This window comes from Panthera pardus, unplaced genomic scaffold (genome assembly GCF_024362965.1).
Source record: "Panthera pardus isolate Hobbes unplaced genomic scaffold, ASM2436296v1 HiC_scaffold_27, whole genome shotgun sequence".
NCBI lineage: Eukaryota > Metazoa > Chordata > Mammalia > Carnivora > Felidae > Panthera > Panthera pardus.
In genome coordinates this window covers 4,556,077-4,573,778 of record NW_026526843.1, presented here as the reverse complement: position 1 = coordinate 4,573,778, position 17,702 = coordinate 4,556,077, and the positions used below count along the sequence as shown (strand labels likewise).

The 17,702-nt window shown below is 40.9% G+C and overlaps 1 protein-coding gene across 8 annotated transcripts in view; it reads left to right on the top strand.

Moving 5' to 3' along the window:
• The window catches only part of MBNL3 (muscleblind like splicing regulator 3), a 112,294-nt gene that overhangs the window by 32,062 nt on the left and 62,530 nt on the right, over positions 1 to 17,702 (top strand). For all 8 annotated transcript variants that reach the window (XM_019426974.2, XM_019426975.2, XM_019426973.2 and 5 more), the window contains exon 2: positions 11,472 to 12,344. In XM_019426974.2, coding sequence (XP_019282519.1) covers positions 12,168 to 12,344 — 177 coding nt within the window. In that variant the 5' untranslated portion in view covers positions 11,472 to 12,167. The remainder of the gene's footprint in view (positions 1 to 11,471; positions 12,345 to 17,702) is intronic.

Below are 17,702 nucleotides of genomic sequence, written 5' to 3'. Positions count from 1 at the left end.
CAAAATCATGTGTGCAAAGAAGGTGGTATTCTCTGAAAGTGAAAGAAGATGTCAAAGAAGTTGCATTGCAATTAACGGAAGACACAGACCCCCAGGGGTCAATAAATCTCAGATTATAAAATCTCAAAGGCAAGGGACTGCTTTTCCCCAAAGACTCAAAGCTACAGAGAGGACCCTTCTGGTTTTCAGTAGTATGAAATGCCTCCACAGCCACATTAAAGTGCAATATGGGTATGAGTTCTTTCCAGTGAAAGAAACTAAATGAGACAGGACAATTGAGTTCAACTTCTGATCACAGGTTGCCAAGATAGAAGATATGATGAAATTGGATCACAAGCTCTTCATGTGTGCAGTAACAATTTCAGGCATTTTAGCCAAGTAGATGAACCTTTCTGGGCCTCCATTCAAGGTCGAAGTAATCAATAGGTTACTTTGTTCCTCACTGGCTTTGATAACTGTTGCGAGCTCATTTAGAGTTATTTGGAGTATTTTCATAATTGATGTGAACTTGATTTTCCGCACCCTCCTTTTAAAAACCTGAAATCTGGATTTAAATCACACACCTTACAGAAGAAGGCACAGAAGTTATTTCCCCCATTTTTTGAGGCAAACCGGAATTGAAATTGATAGATTTCACAGAATTATTCTTTTTGAAGATGAATATTCCATTTCACGGTTAAGGTGTTGCTTTCCATTTTCATGGTATAATTAAACCAATTTTCTCTCTAAATCCCCTCTACTTGTTGAGGTTGACCTTGAGAGACAGTTACATGTCTTCTTTGGTGTTAGCAAAGGCATTGACTGCTTGGCCAAAATGCAATTAAAAGATGTTAAAAAGCTATCCTGGCTTACATTTCCTCTAAACTTTTCCATAAAGAAAGCCCCCTTATTTCTAATCCAGCAGAAATCTCTCTGAAATATCAAGAGAAAAATAGAATTCTTATTTTATTTTTTAAAAAAATTTTTTAAAGATTTTATTTTTAAGTAAACTCTGCACAGTCTTGGGGCTCGAACTCACCATCCCGGCGATCAAGAGTCACACGCTCCACTGACTGAGCCAGCCGGGCACCCCTGGGCTTCTTATTTCAGAGGCGTTCAAGGAAGGATACTCTTAGGCCTGTGTGGAGATTGGGAGAAGCTGAATGTAAGATTCTGTCCTGGCTGTGTTCCCAACTCTTCACTACTAACTGTTTTTCGAGAGCAGCCCGCTTCCCAATCCCAGCCAGGCACCCCTGGGCTTCTTATTTCAGAGGCGTTCAAGGAAGGATACTCTTAGGCCTGTGTGGAGATTGGGAGAAGCTGAATGTAAGATTCTGTCCTGGCTGTGTTCCCAACTCTTCACTACTAACTGTTTTTCGAGAGCAGCCCGCTTCCCAATCAACTCTAGCCAATTGGTTTATAGAGATATATTTCAGTCAGGTGTTATCATATGAATGACAAATAATGCCTCTAGCAGAAGTAACTTCAGACACAAAGGGTACAACTCGTGTGTACGTGTGCCTGGAAAATGTACTTTCCGAGAAAACTCCCTTCAAGTCTACCAGAGGTTTTGACATTGATGTGTTAAACTACTGAATCCTTGAAATCAGGATACATTTGTTCCTCTCCCAACATCTTCAGCCACAAAGCTTTGTCCTCTATTCTTTTACTAGTTTTATAAGCACTTCTAATAGGGAGCGGAGATTTTGTATTGAGATTGAGGACCTTAATTTATTGGCTATAATACCAGTGATGAATTCAGGTAAGGAAGCCCTCACTAGATGCCTACTAGATACAGTGATGAATTCCTTTACACCATTAAATTGCTTAGATGCTACTTCCATTTATTTCTCTGATAAATGGTCATCCTTATGTGACTCACAAGTTTCCCTAGACAGTTACTTGACTGTTTATAAGTATTAAAGGATAAATAAACATTTAGTGATAGCTTTTGATTGTTGTTTTGCACTGTGTGTGTGTGTGTGTGTGTGTGTGTGTGTGTGTGTGTGTCTTGGTAAAACAGGGAATTTTCAACCAAGTCTTATCAGTGATTAATTGGCCTAGAAAATTCAATTGAATTCAATTCACTATGTACTTCGGGAGGAGCACAAACGCTTTCAAACCCCTGGGCTGCTAGTTAAAGTCCTGTAGCAGGAATTTATAGGATGCCAGTTTAGCCAAAAAGTTACTATGTAAATTTAACTCCTGGCACCAGCTAGTTCTGTAACAAAATGTAACTGGGAAAAAAAAAATCCTCCTTGAAATCTCCACCACATTCATTAAAGGAATTTCCATTATAGAGATTAAGATTGAAAAGTATTTGAGTCAGGTCAGAAAATAGGAATACAGTTACATGTCCTTAACGACCGGGGTCACTGACAAACGGGTAGTTAGCAAAATGCAAACAGGAAGCTGCACTTTTCAGTTTGTTTCTCTACCTACTTTTCATGCAGGTCTGACTTAATCACTGCCTGGCCTGGCCTAACACCGCCTGTGAAGTGGGGAGGATCACTATGAGCTTTAGTTCTTCCGGAGTATGTCGGAGGCATACTTGGCTCTGTGCGGTGGGCTCCTTAAATAAAACAATTTTCCAAGGGCACATCATTGTCACTACTACATTTATGGCCACTAAATGTCTACTCTGCTTAAAATCTTTGAGGGAGGCTTCCTATCTCCATAACAAACATATACTCCTCAAGTGGCTCTCTGCGTCCTTTGGAAACTACCCACACATTATTTCCCTTCCGCAGTGTGAACTAGCCATTCTAGCCAGCCCCTGTCTGCCCGCCATCTTACAGAAACCTGCATCTAGTGTTCTCTTTCCTTGCCCTCATTCACATGGTTTCTCTTTCCAGGAGTGCTCTCTGCCCCTCACCTCCCACCTACGTCCTTCTCATTTTGTAAGGGCCAACTCCACTTTCTCCTCTTTGAAAACGATGACTATGCCGGGCCTGAGTGACATTCTCCCCTCAGAGTTCTCACTGCGTTTGCTGTTAGTGTTCCTGAAGTTTCCTCTCAATGATCTACATTGTTTGCTTGTCTTTCACATTATGTTGTTCTTGCCTCCCCAACTCAATAGAGGCTTCTGTGGTTCAGAAGCGATGTCCTTCACCTCTCCTGATTGATTCCCCAGAAGCAGTGACACAAGTCTGTGCATACAGTTGGTGTACAATAAATGTTTATTGGTTGATTGATATTTTCACACATGAACATTTTTGAAGGCCTCATTTGCTTGAATTTTAGAGGGTGATAATATTTTTTTTTACTAAATTTTTTTAATCTTTATTTTTGAGAGAGAGACAGAGAGAGAGAGAGAGAGAGAGAGAGCAGGGCAGGGGCAGAGAGTTAAGGAGACACAGAATCCAAAGCAGGCTCCAGGCTCTGAGATGTCACCACAGAGCCTGATGCAGGGCTCAAATTCATGCACTGTGAGATCATGACCTGAGCCGAAGTTGGATGCTCAACTGACTGAGCCACACAGGCGCCCCTAAATATTTCTTAAATGGATAAAATGAATAATGGATATGGGTTTTTTTGTTTATTTCTGCCCCTCCCCCTCCCCATCCATGGCCAGCCAATACCTAGATCCATGCCTGGTCATATTACATGCCCAATAAATATCTGTTGAATGAATCTTTGGCAAAATCATCCTGCATATAATTAAATGCCATCAGTCTTAGGACTCATTTTTTATCTCATTCATCTCAAACGCTTGAGCGTTATAGGATTTGAATTGCCAAATATGTTACATTCCCATTGACTTCAAGTTCAAATCCAGTTCATGAGTGAAGAACTTTTAATGCCACTGGGCCTCCTGTCCCATGAATGCAAGCAAGCAATTAAGCAGTGTTGTTTAACAATAACTGTGTTTAGCATCCAGGTTTTAGTGTATTTATATTAAATTGGATTTGTTTAAACTATTTAAATGGCATTTATTAGTGAGTTCTCATAATTTCATGTATTATTGAAAAGAGGCATACCTTTTCAAAACAAAGCGGGGGGGGGCCACCTGGGTGGCTCAGTTGGTTAAGCATCCAACTTTGGCTCAGGTCATGATCTCACAGTTCGTGAGTTCGAGCCCTGCGTCAGACTCTGGGCCGGCAGCTCAGAGCCTGTGGAGCCTGCTTCAGATTCTGTGTCTTCCTCTCTCTGTGCCCCTCCCCTGCTCACACACTCTTTCTCTCTCTCTCTCTCAAAAATAAACATTAGATTTTTTAAAAAAACATAGGTGAACTCCTCAGACAAAACCATATGTATGAACTGAGGTGGGGAGGGTCTCTTAGTTGCTTTATGAAATGGGATAACTTGGCTTACCTGTTTTTTGTAAAAGGTATATTAAATGTATTGCCCTAGGAGTATTGTGGGGGGAAATGCAATGAAGCTTTAAAAAAAAAAAAACAAAAAAAAAAAAACTTGGGCCGCCTGGGTGGCTCAGTTGGTTAAGCATCTAACTTCGGCCTAGGTCAGGGTCTCCCTGTTCCCGAGTTCGAACCCCATGTCAGGCTCTGTCCGGCACTGTGCTGACAACTCGGAGTCTGAAGCCTGCTTCCGATTTTGTGTCTCCCTCTCTCTCTGCCCCTCCCCCATTCGTGCTCTGTCTCTGTCTCTCAAAAATAAGTACACATTAAAAAAATAAAAGAAAAATTTTTTAATTAAAAAACACTTAATGAGAAAGTTCTGCACAGAGGCAAAATATCCTTATTTTCACAGCCTTTTCTTTCAGACAGTCAACTGTTTTCCATAGGATGCCTATGAGATCATCTGCACTGCTGAACACTCCTCATATGCCTTAAAGAACGTGTATTGGTGGACCACTCACCAAAGCACATGAGGGCAATAGAACTTGAAGCAAAATCGAAAGCTTGAAAGCTTTTCAACCTTGTCAACTTGCCAACTCAAGCAGTGTGTGGCCGGTGTGGCATATATTCATAGAGCCAAAATAAATGGTCACGAGAAATTCCAAGGTAGTGTAGATGTAAGGAAAGCTTAAAATGGAAGGAAAGAAAACATGGCTTTCATTGTTTATTCAGGAGGTTGATAAAATGCATTGGAAGAAATGCCTCCTCAGATATTGCTGTAGGTGCCAAATGGTATCTTTGTGATCTTTGGAACCAGGCTTTGGCAACGTTTCCATGTTCTGTGCTGGCTTGTGCAGCAAAGGAGAAGAGAGGCGGAAACAAGGAAAGTATAGGAGAAGTGGCCTTGCAAACAGCTTTGGAACGAGTTACTATTTCCATCAGATCCGTCAGATACAAAGTATCTATTTCTTTTGTTTTGCCTTCAAGGCGAACTTCATGAGAGAAGGTATGGATCCTTTAAAAAGCTATAATCTGCTTTTTCAAATGAAGCACTTAAATAATGAACCTAGTGTATCTATAATTATAAAGTAAAAACATTTATACTTTCCTATAAAAACATTTATACTTTCCTATGTCTTCTCTAGAATTCTTATAGATGAGCATTAATTAATAGTCAAAATGAACTCTTTTATTTCCAAAGGGGAATACGTAGGGAATGTTTCTTCCTGTGGATCCAAGTGAAATCACCTCCCAGTTCAGTTTCATCACGCCAATTATTGGGCAAAAACATGCCAAAGATAAACCTACTCTTTGAAGATAATAGAAATCATTTGGGTATCCCATATTTTTACTCTAAATCCAGGAAAAGATCTTACCGCAATCAAATGAGCAGGAATAGACCATGCCTGATAGAAACTGAATGCTCTAGATAACAAGAATGCCAGGTATTAGCAGCCCAATTTGAAAGCTAGAATTACGAGAAAATGTTCGACTTTACAGGTCCCATTGATTTGAAACCGACAGAGGTGGCCAAAGCTCAGCCAGACTAGAGGGTGTTCAATGGACAAACCTTGCTTGCTGGCATGGTAAACAGAAGGGTTAATGTTAAATTCCCGTTTACTCTTTGACCTTTCAAAATAGGAATCCTGGGGACGGCTGCAAGGCTGTAACTTCCCATGAGAAGAACTAAGTAAGACATGATGTCTGTCCTCAAGGAATTTACAGTTTAGTAAGGGGGAGAAGTTAAGGGCCTATAATGAGGAAGAATGTTGATGAATGGGATATCTGCCATAAGACAGGCACAGTATTGTGACATGGTTAAGAGAGGACTCCGGACTCAGACTGCCTGGGTTTGAACCATGGCTTGATCACCTACGAGCTATGGGAAGTTGTACAAGTTAAATTAATTCCTCTTCCTCTACCTCTGTTTCTCCCATCTGTAAAATGGGACCATAATACCATCTCCAAGAGGAATCCAGAGAGCCGTAAGACTTGGTGTGAGTAATTTTGAGGTCTTCCTTTTGGGAATGCATTTTGATGCAGTAGTAGTATTTGAGTGTGTGCTTAAGAGTGTTCTTAAGTCATAGTGCTTGGTGTACCATTGATGGAGAATTAGAAGCCTATGCTGACGTTGGAAGACCTACTGTCTGCCTCCAGCTCTTCATAAACTCTCACAACCATTTCACTTCTTGGTGCCTTAGCTTTCTTCTACATTTAAATGAGCCTAGGAAACTCCATGACGGCTTGGGCTTTATCTTGTTCAACATCTAGAACAGTGACTTGCTCACAGTAGATGCTGGATAAATATTGGTGCAGCACAACTCACAGAAATTAACAAGATGTTGATACAACAGACATGAACATAATTTTGAGAAGGAATCATAAGCACTACACAAATATGACTGGTTTTCTTGTTTAAGATTCCCAAGAGAGGGGCACCTAGGTGGCTCAGCCAGTTAAGTGTCTGACTCTTGATTTCAGCTCAGGTCATGATCTCACAGTTGTGAGATCCAGCCCTGCATCAGGCTCTGTGCTGACAGCGTGGAGCCTGCTTGGGATTCTCTCTCTCTGTCTCTCATTCCCACTCCCTCTGCTCTCTCCCCCATTCATGCCCCCCTCTAAAAAAATTAAAATGAAAGATTCCCAAGAGAGATAAGAAATAAGAAACGATCCCTACTACGTTTCTCTGCCAGGATCTAAGCATGAGATTTGAAGTCAGATCTTGCCTCAAGTTGTTTAACCTCTTTGGGCTTCATTTTCTCGTTGGTATTTTTGGGTGATCCCTCCTGCTTTGTATTATTTTTTAGAACTCCCAAGATCAAGGAAATAAAAGCAGTTGTGAACTAGCAAATACCAAGAAATGGTAGCTCTTCGTGTTCTACATTAGAGGACCGTAAATCATAAAAAGCAAACTTGTGGAGCGCCTGGGTGGTTCAGTCAGTTGGGCGTCCCAACTTCGGCTCAGGTCATGACCTAATGGTTGGCAAGTTTGAGCCCCATGTTGGGCTCTGTGCTGACAGCTCAGAGCCTGGAGCCTGCTTTGGATTCTGTGTCTCCCTCTCTGTCTCTACGTCTCCCCTGCTCGTGCTCTGTCTCTCAAAAATAAATAAACATTTTTTTTTAAAAAGCAAAATTATATGCCTGTTACTCAACAGTAAGTTAGTAAACATAAAGCTGTATTGTTCCCCACAGTTTATCTTCTTTAAAATACAAGGGGAGGGGCGCCTGGGTGGCTCAGTCGGTTGGGCGGCCGACTTCGGCTCAGGTCATGATCTCGCGGTCCATGAGTTCGAGCCCCGCATCGGGCTCTGTGCTGACAGCTCAGAGCCTGGAGCCTGTTTCAGATTCTGTGTCTCCCTGTCTCTGACCCTCCCCTGTTCATGCTCTGTCTCTCCATGTCTCGAAAATAAATAAACGTTAAAAAAAATTTTTTTAAAAAAATACAAGGGGAAATGGCCCCCTCCATCTTTTGTATACGGACAGAGGAGCAGAGCTACATGAGAGAAGCGTCTCTCTCTCGGCACACCAGCTCCCTTTAGCTGTTGCACCTCACTTCTTCTGTGCCAGCTCCAAATCCATTTCCAAGTGTGAAGGAGGACATGCGCTGGCTAGGACTGTTTGGAAGAGTTGGCCAGGGTCCCCTCAGAGGTGACAGGCCAATTTCAAAAAGAAGAAAATTTCTTCTCCCTTTGCCCCATGTTACATAAAACGCATGGCCAGAGTCCAATTTCTGTTTGCATTTTTCTTTTCTAAAAGTTCAAAATTCAAATTCATTTTTTGTTATCTGTTTCTATATGCGATGGACCTCTGAAGAAAAATCTTCCTCCAGACCCTCACTGTTTACGTTCTAAGCAAATAGTGTGTGTGTGTGTGTGTGTGTGTGTGTGTGTGTGCGCGCGTGTGTGTATTCCTTTTTGGTTATTTTTCTTTCAAATGTGTTCAGGCAGCCTATATAATTTAGTTGTAGGATTAAATTTGAATCTATTTTTAAACATAAACTTACAAACTTAGATAATAGTCTCTTTTAGAGTACTTTCCATAATATACTAAGTCAACTACAGTATGGAAACTAATTTGCTCTTGAAATTCCACTTAGTGACACTACTTAGAATTTGTGTCTAAGGAGAATCTAAGAAAGAATCTAAGAAAGGAGAGTCTAAGGAGAATTGGGGGTAGCCACGTCTATCACTCATGAGACATTTTTTTTGGTTATAATGTTTTGATTTCTTTTTAATATGATAGCCTTATTGATATGTAATTCACATACTATCCAATTCACCCATTGAAAGTGTCCAATTTTGTGAATGGGTTTTAGCATATTTAAAAATTGTGCAACTGTTACCGCTATCTAATTCCAGAATATTCTCATCACCCCCCAAGGAGACCCTGTACCCATTAAGCAGTTACTCCCACTTTCTCCTTTCCCCATAGTCCTTACAACCACTAATTTGCTTTCCAACTCTGTGGATTTGCCTTGTGGATATTTCATATAAATGGAACCATATAATATGTGGCCGTCGCGACTGGCTTCTTCCACTTAGCATAATGTTTTCAAGGTATGTCCCATGGCGGAATAATATCCCCTTTTGTGGGTATATCACATTTTGTGTATCCAGTTCATCTGTCAGTGGACACACAGGTTGTTTCCACCTGTGGCCTATGGCGAATCGTGCTGCTAGGAACATGAGTGCGTAAATATCTCTTTGAGGCCCTGCTTTCAGTCGTGTGGGGCATATACCGAGGCATAGGGCTAGGTCATGTGCTAACTGTTTAACATTTTGAGGAACTGTCAGACTGTTCGCACCAGCAATGTGTGATCGTTCCGATTTCTCCAATTTTTCTCATTTTTATTATGGCCATGCTAATGCATGTGAAGCAGTATCACATTGGGGTTTTCATTTACATTTACCCCATCTGGCTAATTTTTTTTTAAATATTGTAAATATTTTCCTAGAGGTCATTGCCTGACAGCCTTAACCTTCTAGAACATGACCCCACATGGAACATATTGCAAAAGGGCCCCCAAACCAGCAACAGCAGTCACAGACTTGCTGCACGAAAGCCCTGCACTTTGCCCCTTAGGCCCATGTTCAGTGGGAAACTAACTCGTATTCAGCATTCGTGATTGGCTGTTATGTTTTCCACGAGGGAGCTGGGCAATCCACAATGGCAGATACTGTGGCTGGAAGAGAAGCGATAGGAGAAGTGACAGGTAACAATCTGCCACTGAAGGAGGAAAACTGTGATACTTCGTAGGACATTTATGACCCCAAGTCTTCAACTAGAGGTCAAATTATGTTCAGTATTTTGTAAGAAGGCAAAACTACATATAATACACTTTATTTTATTTTTTAAGTTTATTTTTGGGAGAGAGAGAGAGAAAGGAGCGGGGAGGGAGGAAAAGAGGGAGGGGCAGACAGAGAGAGAGAGAGAGAGTGAGGGAGAGAGATCAAGAAGGCTCCACCCTCAACACGGAGCCCAAATGGGGGCTCGATCCCACAACCACGAGATCATGACCTGAGCCGAAATCAAGAGTCGTATGTTAACCAACTGAGCCACCCAGGTGCCACTACATATAATACATTTTATAAAGGTTTCTGTAAAGAATGACTTAGAGAAATACGTTTGCCCTTGAATGATCGGATAAGCTTGCATGAATTGTCTACATACTTAATTTCCCACTGATATCTAAAAACTTAGGTCATATTGAGTCTCATCTTGAGTGCAGAAAAACAAACAGAAAATCCAAACCCTGTAAAGATATTGTTCAAAAAATTAAATGTTCTCAAGAACTTATTTCTGCTTTTTGGATGAAGTTGACAATTAGTTGGTTTGCCTGATACTCAGAGCTTACTTTTCCTTGACAAAATCCCTGTTATTTCAGTATGTGTTCACATCATGATGCTAATAAATTAACTTCTTATCTACTCTCTCAGCTGAGTTCCTGAAAATTGTTGCCGGTTGACACTGGGTTAAACTGCAAACCTTAAAGCTGCACAGTATTTAATGTATGACTGAACCATGCTTTCTGTCTCACTCATTTGTATATGCCGAAACTTCCTTCTGATTTGTTCCAAAATCCCTTTAAAGGGACTGAGGACTAATAGAACATACACAGAACAAAAACAAAACAAAACAGGTGCCTGGGTGGATCAGTCAGTTAAGCCTCCAACTCTTGGTTTTGGCTCAGGTCATGATCTCATGGATCGTGAGTTCAAGCCCCACATCGAGCTCTGTGCTGACAGTGTGGAGCTTGCTTGGGATTCTCTCTCTCCCTCTCTCTCTCTGCCCCTCACCAACTCACGCTGTCTCTGCCTCTCTCAAAATATATAAATTAACCTAAAAAAAAAAAAAACACCAGCATCTTTTCAAAGGATTCTTTTTTCTTATCTGAAGCACATTTTACATGTCACATCCTCTCCCCTACCACATTTACCATTGGGGGTCCAGCGAGTTCTGTCATGACCATTTTACGTGACTGTCAACAATTACATCTCAAATATACACATAGAGTTTTACCTCTGAGAGCAAGTTAAATTTTCTTAGCAATTCCTGTTCTGGGTTTTGAGAGCAGATAATCAAGCCTTCAATCATACCACAGTAAAGGCAGGATAATGACAAGTCTTCGGTAGCCTCTGGAAACTGGAGACGCACATAAGGGGCTGTCCTGTCCAGCTCTGGCATTTGCTGTGCAGTGAACCCCCAAATGAGTTTCTGTCCCCAGACAGATAAAAATGAAACCATCATTTTTCCTTTTTAATTGGGCTTTTGCCCAGTCTTGTATTTCAACAGCAAATCTATGTGGCTGCCTCATTTTGCTCTACACTGGGAAATGCTCCTTTTATTGACAGTGGGCAACTGTTGCACTGGCAGTATCTAGATGCTTCCTGGTTTTTTTTAATGTTTATTTATTTTTGAGATGGGAGTGGGGGCAGGGACAGAGAGAGAGGGAGACACAGAAGCCAAAGCAGGCGCCAGGTTCTAAGATGTCAGCACAGAGCCCTATGCGGGGCTCAAACCCATGAACTGTGAGATCATGACCTGAGCCAAAGTCAGACGCGTAACTGACTGAGCCACCCAGGCCCCCCTACCTAGATGCTTCCTGTTCTAAATAGGCTATGATACTTCTTTTCCAAATCTAAGGTTTAAAACAGAAGTATTATATCAGCTGATTTCATTTTTGTTTTCTTGCAGGTTTCTGAAAAGTGCCTTTTCTGAAAACTACTGCTTGGATTCCACTCTAGAACTGTCTCTTTACGACCCCCCCTCCCCCACACCGACCTGTCCCTCTCCCAACCTGGTGTGCTTGTAGTTCACTCTCAGTAACGTGCCCATTCTTTTTTCCTTTGATTCTCCGTTTTCACGGTCATTTTCCCTCCTCCTGATTTTGCGGCAATTTTTTTTACAGTCCTGACATCCTTACCAATATTAATCATTAAATCAAAGAAATAGGAAGAAAAAGTTTTCTCCCCTTGATCTGAGACCATTCCAAAAATTGAAGGGCAGCCAGCAGCATATGCTTTTTGCACGAGTAATTGAAAACATCAACCGGAGAGCACAGAATTCTTTTGAAATCCTGCCAGTTATTTGAAGGAACTTCAGCAGAGGAACAAATTAAACACTCAATATCTTAACCTTTCTGGTTGCCTTCTTAGGAGTTGGTCTCTAATTTGATTTTTAGTTACTCCGGTACAAGTTTTATTTTGTGATTGGCTCTTTGTTTGACTGGACCAAATTTTGGCTTAAATGAAAACCTAAGTGCTAACAAAGAAGCATTTCACCAAAGCAACCTGTTGTCTCTTCACATTTAGCTTGAATTCATTTTTGACCTTTTAACAGCAGTAAAGCTGTCCTAGAGAGGGTGCCCTTGATTTTAACTTTGCTTTCAATATGACGGCTGTCAATGTCACCCTGGTTCGTGACACCAAGTGGCTGACTTTAGAAGTCTGCAGAGAATTTCAGAGAGGAACCTGCTCGCGAGCTGATGTGGACTGCAAGTTTGCCCATCCGCCGAGGGTTTGCCACGTGGAAAATGGTCGTGTGGTGGCATGCTTTGATTCTTTAAAGGTGAGTCTCCTCTCCATGCATGTTAACATCCAATGTAAATTTCTTGATGTCTGTGTGATGTGCTTTTAAATTAGTAAAGTTAACAATAGCATGGACATGGTAAGTTTTGTTTGTTTTTTAAGACAGGCTATGGACTTTGGGTTTGTAGAACTAGGCCAGATTACAGCTAATCTCATCAAAGCCCAGTGATCAAGATAGAGTTGAAGAAAAAGAAAATGAAAGAATTTTTGTAGGAGTGAGAAATTGCAGCCTTACCATACTTTTACTTGTCTGTATATGGTTTAAATTGTGAACACAGTGATCATAATTCTCACAGAACCTAAAGAAGCCCTTTGCTGAATTATAGCTTATTACCTATGTTATCAAATATATTTGTCAGGGGCCAGTCAGCTTTCAGAAGACAAGTCAGACTGAAAGAGTATGAGGTGGAAATCTCACCATGCGGGAGGAAAATGGGTTTTAAAGTTTATTTTAGTGGGGCGCCTGGGTGGTTCAGTCAGTTGAGCGTCTGACTTCGGCTCAGGTCATGATCTCGCGGTCCGTGAGTTCGAGCCCCGCGTCGGGCTCTGTGCTGACAGCTCAGAGCCTAGAGCCTGTTTCGGATTCTGTGTCTCCCTCTCTCTCTGACCCTCCCCCGTTCATGCTCTGTCTCTCCCTGTCTCAAAAATAAATAAACGTTAAAAAAAAAAAGTTTATTTTAGTAATCTCTATACCTAACATGGGGCTTGAGGTCACAACCCTGAGATCTTCCTACTGAGCCAATCAGGTGTCCCAAATAACTGGTAGTTTTATTTCATATTTTTATTCTCTGTTTGAGTAAGCTCTAGGCCCAGTGTGGGCCTTGAACTCACAACCACAAGACCAAGAGTCACATGCTCTACCACTGAGCGGGCCAGGCACCCCCCAACATTTTAAAGTTTCTTAGTCAAGTATATTTTGAACCTTTAACTTAAACATTGTTAGCAAACTAGGTTCACTTAATTTTCTTCCTGAACCGTTGATTAACCAATTTCAGATTTATGAGGACATTTTATAAGAAATGTCCTATTTCCAGGGTCATCGACCCTGAACATTATGTACTAGAGTATAAACAAAATATGAGGGCCAATGAGATATTATGTAGAATGGAACATGTATGATTGCGGAACAAGAGAATGCACTGATCTTCATGTTTTATTCATAGGTATCTTTAAATTAAGGATAAAGATGCATATATTAAAGCATAGAGGTAAAAGTGGTAGTAGATTCCTGGTTGAAATTGATAAGATTCGCTATGATGCCTTTGAGATTTATTTTTGTCAAAATACATCGAAATGAATTAAGCTTCATAAGAAACTTTTCAGTTTTTTGATATTGTTTTAGCCTCATCATGACCAGTTTGACCTCATTAACATTATTGTTTGTGGCTTCATCAGTTAAAGGAGACGTATTCCTTTGTGTGATCATTTCTTCAGAGAGCATTTTATCAAGTGACATCCTACATAACTAGTTACCTTGGTTTATTTTGTGGTTACTAGTTTTTGTTGCAGACCCTCCCAGTTCAAGAATGGAAACTTGTCATTTTTTAAATGTATATTTGTTTTGAGAGAGAGAGGGAGAGAGGGAGGGAGGGAGCAGGGGAGGGCCAGAGAGAGCGGGAGAGAGAGAATCCCAACATGGGGCTGGAACCATGAGATCATGACCTGACCCAAAATCAAGAGTGGGACACTCAACTGACTGAGCCACGCAGGTACCCCTAGAAACTTATTTTTTTTAAAAAAACAGTAATTTTTACCATGGAAAATGTCTGAATTGGTCTTATTTGCAGCACATATTATAATTAAAGAGCTTATTCTCTTTACACTTCATATCACTCAAGTTTCATCTACAATTATTTCGTGTATTACTTAAATCTCCTGCTGCATTACTGGGCAATGCCTTGAAGCAGAAAAGAGCATGGGGCTAGTTTGGGGAGGGAAAGGAGATGTCTTTCATCCAGTCCACCTAGAGGGTCTGGCACAACACTCGGCAGTGTGCGTATGTTGTTTCAGGCGATCTGGGGTATGGTCCCAGCCTCACTACTGTGGCTGACCTCAGCTACTCAATCTGATAAGGCTTAAATTACTTCCTCTCTGCCGAACTTCCAGGATTACTCTGGAGAGGCCACGAGGTGACATAAATGAGAACTGATGTATCACTCTAAGAGTGAGTTAAATGAAAGATTATTTTCTCGCAGTTCACTAAGATGTTTGTTTTAGGAGTTCTTCAGAGCAGTTCTATTTAGTTAGGGCTTGTTATCGAAAACTGCAAACGCATGTTCCAAATAGACATGCCTTAATCCAGTTGCCACAAGTATCTTCTTAGTTCTTCAAGCCGAGTATCACCGGATTTTTTTAGTTTACTCTTTGATAGAGAGTTCCTTGCAGGCTTTGCAAATTCTATCTTTCCAGACGTGTGGTGGAAGGAGATATGTGATCCTTCTAATCACTGGTATACGTTAGGTCAGTTCACCCACTTAAAGAGTGCCATAAAGGAAGCATTTTGAAGAAAAGTAATAAAGCAGTTGTTAACAAAACACATACTGCACTACCGCTTTAAAGCTTGGAAAATGTTTAATTCAGAGACCACATAGATAATAGGCAATGAATAGTAATAAGCCATTGAGTTATTTAAATACATGTCTACTCACTGCATCCAGTGTTTTTAAAACAATTTTTACATTATGTTAATACCTTGACGACCAATCACACAGGATGAAGACGATTTACAGAATCCTCACATTTTCAAATTTTAATGAAAACTTTAATATTTCAAATACACAAAGCCTTTCAAACAATTAATTAATTTGCCTCTCAGACGGCACATTTGTCACAGTCTCCTGTCTGCCCAAAAGCTTTGTGTTTCTCTGCTTTAATATTATTCCGTATCCATGCTATGCATGAATGCTATACAAAGTTGAGGGTAATTGAACTATGTGGATTGTATGACTATCATATCTATAATACACAAATAACATACCTTTGTGTTTATTGCAACATTTACTACCCTCCTTGAGTATGTATAATTGAAACACCTTTGAAATGCATCTGTGCGCTGTTTCTATTTCCCTGAGTGGTCAAATAATTGAAGCAATCATTTGATGAGTTTTGGGCTGCTGCTCTTGGTTTTCTGTGTTTTGTTTTTGCAAGGATTCCATTAGCACTAGGTACTCTACCAGATGATGATGGTACTTTGCCTTCGTAATAGGCACAATAGACACAATGTTCTACACTTACCTCATAATGAGGGAATGTTGTACAAATAAGGAGGGCAAGCTTGATGGCTAATTGTGCGTTGTGCTGAAGTGCTGAGCCCATCACGCCATGAATGTTGAGTGTTCATTGATGAAGGTTGTACCATCTTCAGATAGAGATCTAGACTGTGCAGCCCGTAGATTAATTTCCAGCTACATAAAAGAGTCTCGTGTCATGTGGATATGCGGCTGTTTTAGATCCAATTGCCTAGTCTGCTCGGCACAATTTATTTCAGAATCTCTCCAAAATATTGCTTAACCCATTCTGTGCCAATTTCTTGTTATGACAGGTTGCCATTGAGGTAGCTTGATTCTTTCAGCGAATGTCCCTTACATTTAATGCAAGATCATCAGTAAAAATACTACACTAGAATCTTTGCGATTATTTCCATAGCCAAGACTGTTACCTTCATGTATTCTGCTTCAACGGCGTCATGATGTCTTGAAGTCTCCGTCCGATACTTGAAGCAGTGTAACATTGACCACCTATTATCCAAGAAGGATGCGAATGCTGTCGTTATTTCATTATGGCAGATCAACACCCATTACATCTGCCCACCCTACTCCCCCTGTTTGAGTAGTGTTGTAACGAAAATTCCCGGAAAAGACCTTAGCAGCAGGCATAGTCAGACGACAGTCGTGTCAACCCATCTACATTCCCAAAAGATGGGAACCGAATGCAGAACGCACGTAAAATAGCTGCACACTACGTCTTCAAACATCGCATATGATCACAAACGTAATCCCGTTTTGACAAGCGAAAGCTGTTGTCTAGGCATATGGATGTGAGTCCATCCTTGTGGGTCAGATGGTCCTGAGTTACCTGTATATTCTCTATCAGTATCACTAGTCACAGCAGTTTTCACTAGTTGAAAATTTGACTGAATGTTGACCTCATCCCTGTTTTCTAAGGGAAAGCTTACTGGGAGCAGAAGACTCCTGGCAGCATAATCCCAAAGGTCACTGGATTATGCAAGATTTAGAACCATGGATCAGAGAGGTCTGACTGCACTATGAAGATACATAGATAGCACCTATCGTCCTGAGACTCATCGAAAGTAACTTTGTACTTAAGGATCTCTACCTTCTGTGATACTGACCTTGAAAAGGCAGTAACTTTGGCTGGTAGAAGTCAATGCTGTTTTGGACATTTCAAACACTTCTGTTGAAAGAAAAATGGAATTACAATTAGCACCTAAACAAGTACATATTGATAGCTCAGCCTAACTTTAACAATTTTTTATTTTGAAATAATCTCAAGCTTAGAGAAAAGTTGCAAAAATAGTACAAGGAGTTCCTGCATACCCTTCACCCAGCTTATGGTAATGTCAACAATTTACATACCTTGCACAGCCCAGTTATCAAAACCAGGAAATTAACACTAGTACGACGTTATTAACTAAACTAAAGACCTTCTTTGAATTTCACCAATTTCCCCGCAGTGTCTTTTCAGTCTGTCCTTATCTTTCATGACCTTGACACTTTGGATGAGTACTGGTCAGTTATTTTGTAGAACGCCTCTCAGTTTGGGTGTGTCAGACGCTTTCTCGTGGTTTGATTAAGCTCATGCATTTTTGGCAAGATCACCGCAGGGAAGATGTACAGCATGTCCCAGAGCGCATGATGCTGATGTATCTTATCACTCATTATGTTACCTCAATCACTTGATTAGCATGATGTCTGTTGGGTCTCTCTGCTGTAAGGTGATCAGTTTTCCTTTTGTGCAGATTGACAAATTAACTTCTTCATTTATTCATCATCTCCTACAACACGCTGTTGATGATGAGGGGCATGCTAATATGTAAGCTGTTAAAATGTGAACAACTGTCTATGTTAGAAGTGATGCGTAATGAACTTCTATAATTATGGTCAATCAAGAAGGGGAGGGAGGCGAAAATAGACCAAGGGCAGGACTGAGAAAGAAGCAGTGACAGGCCACCAGAATGACAGAGCACTGGAGAATGAGAAGCCCAAAAAGTTTTGTGATGTGTGTGTCACTGTCATCTGAAGTGTGACCTACTGAAGGGTGACCCTTGTGCTGAAGTCAGTGCCCCTGGCCACCTCTAAACTTATGATCCTCTTGCATC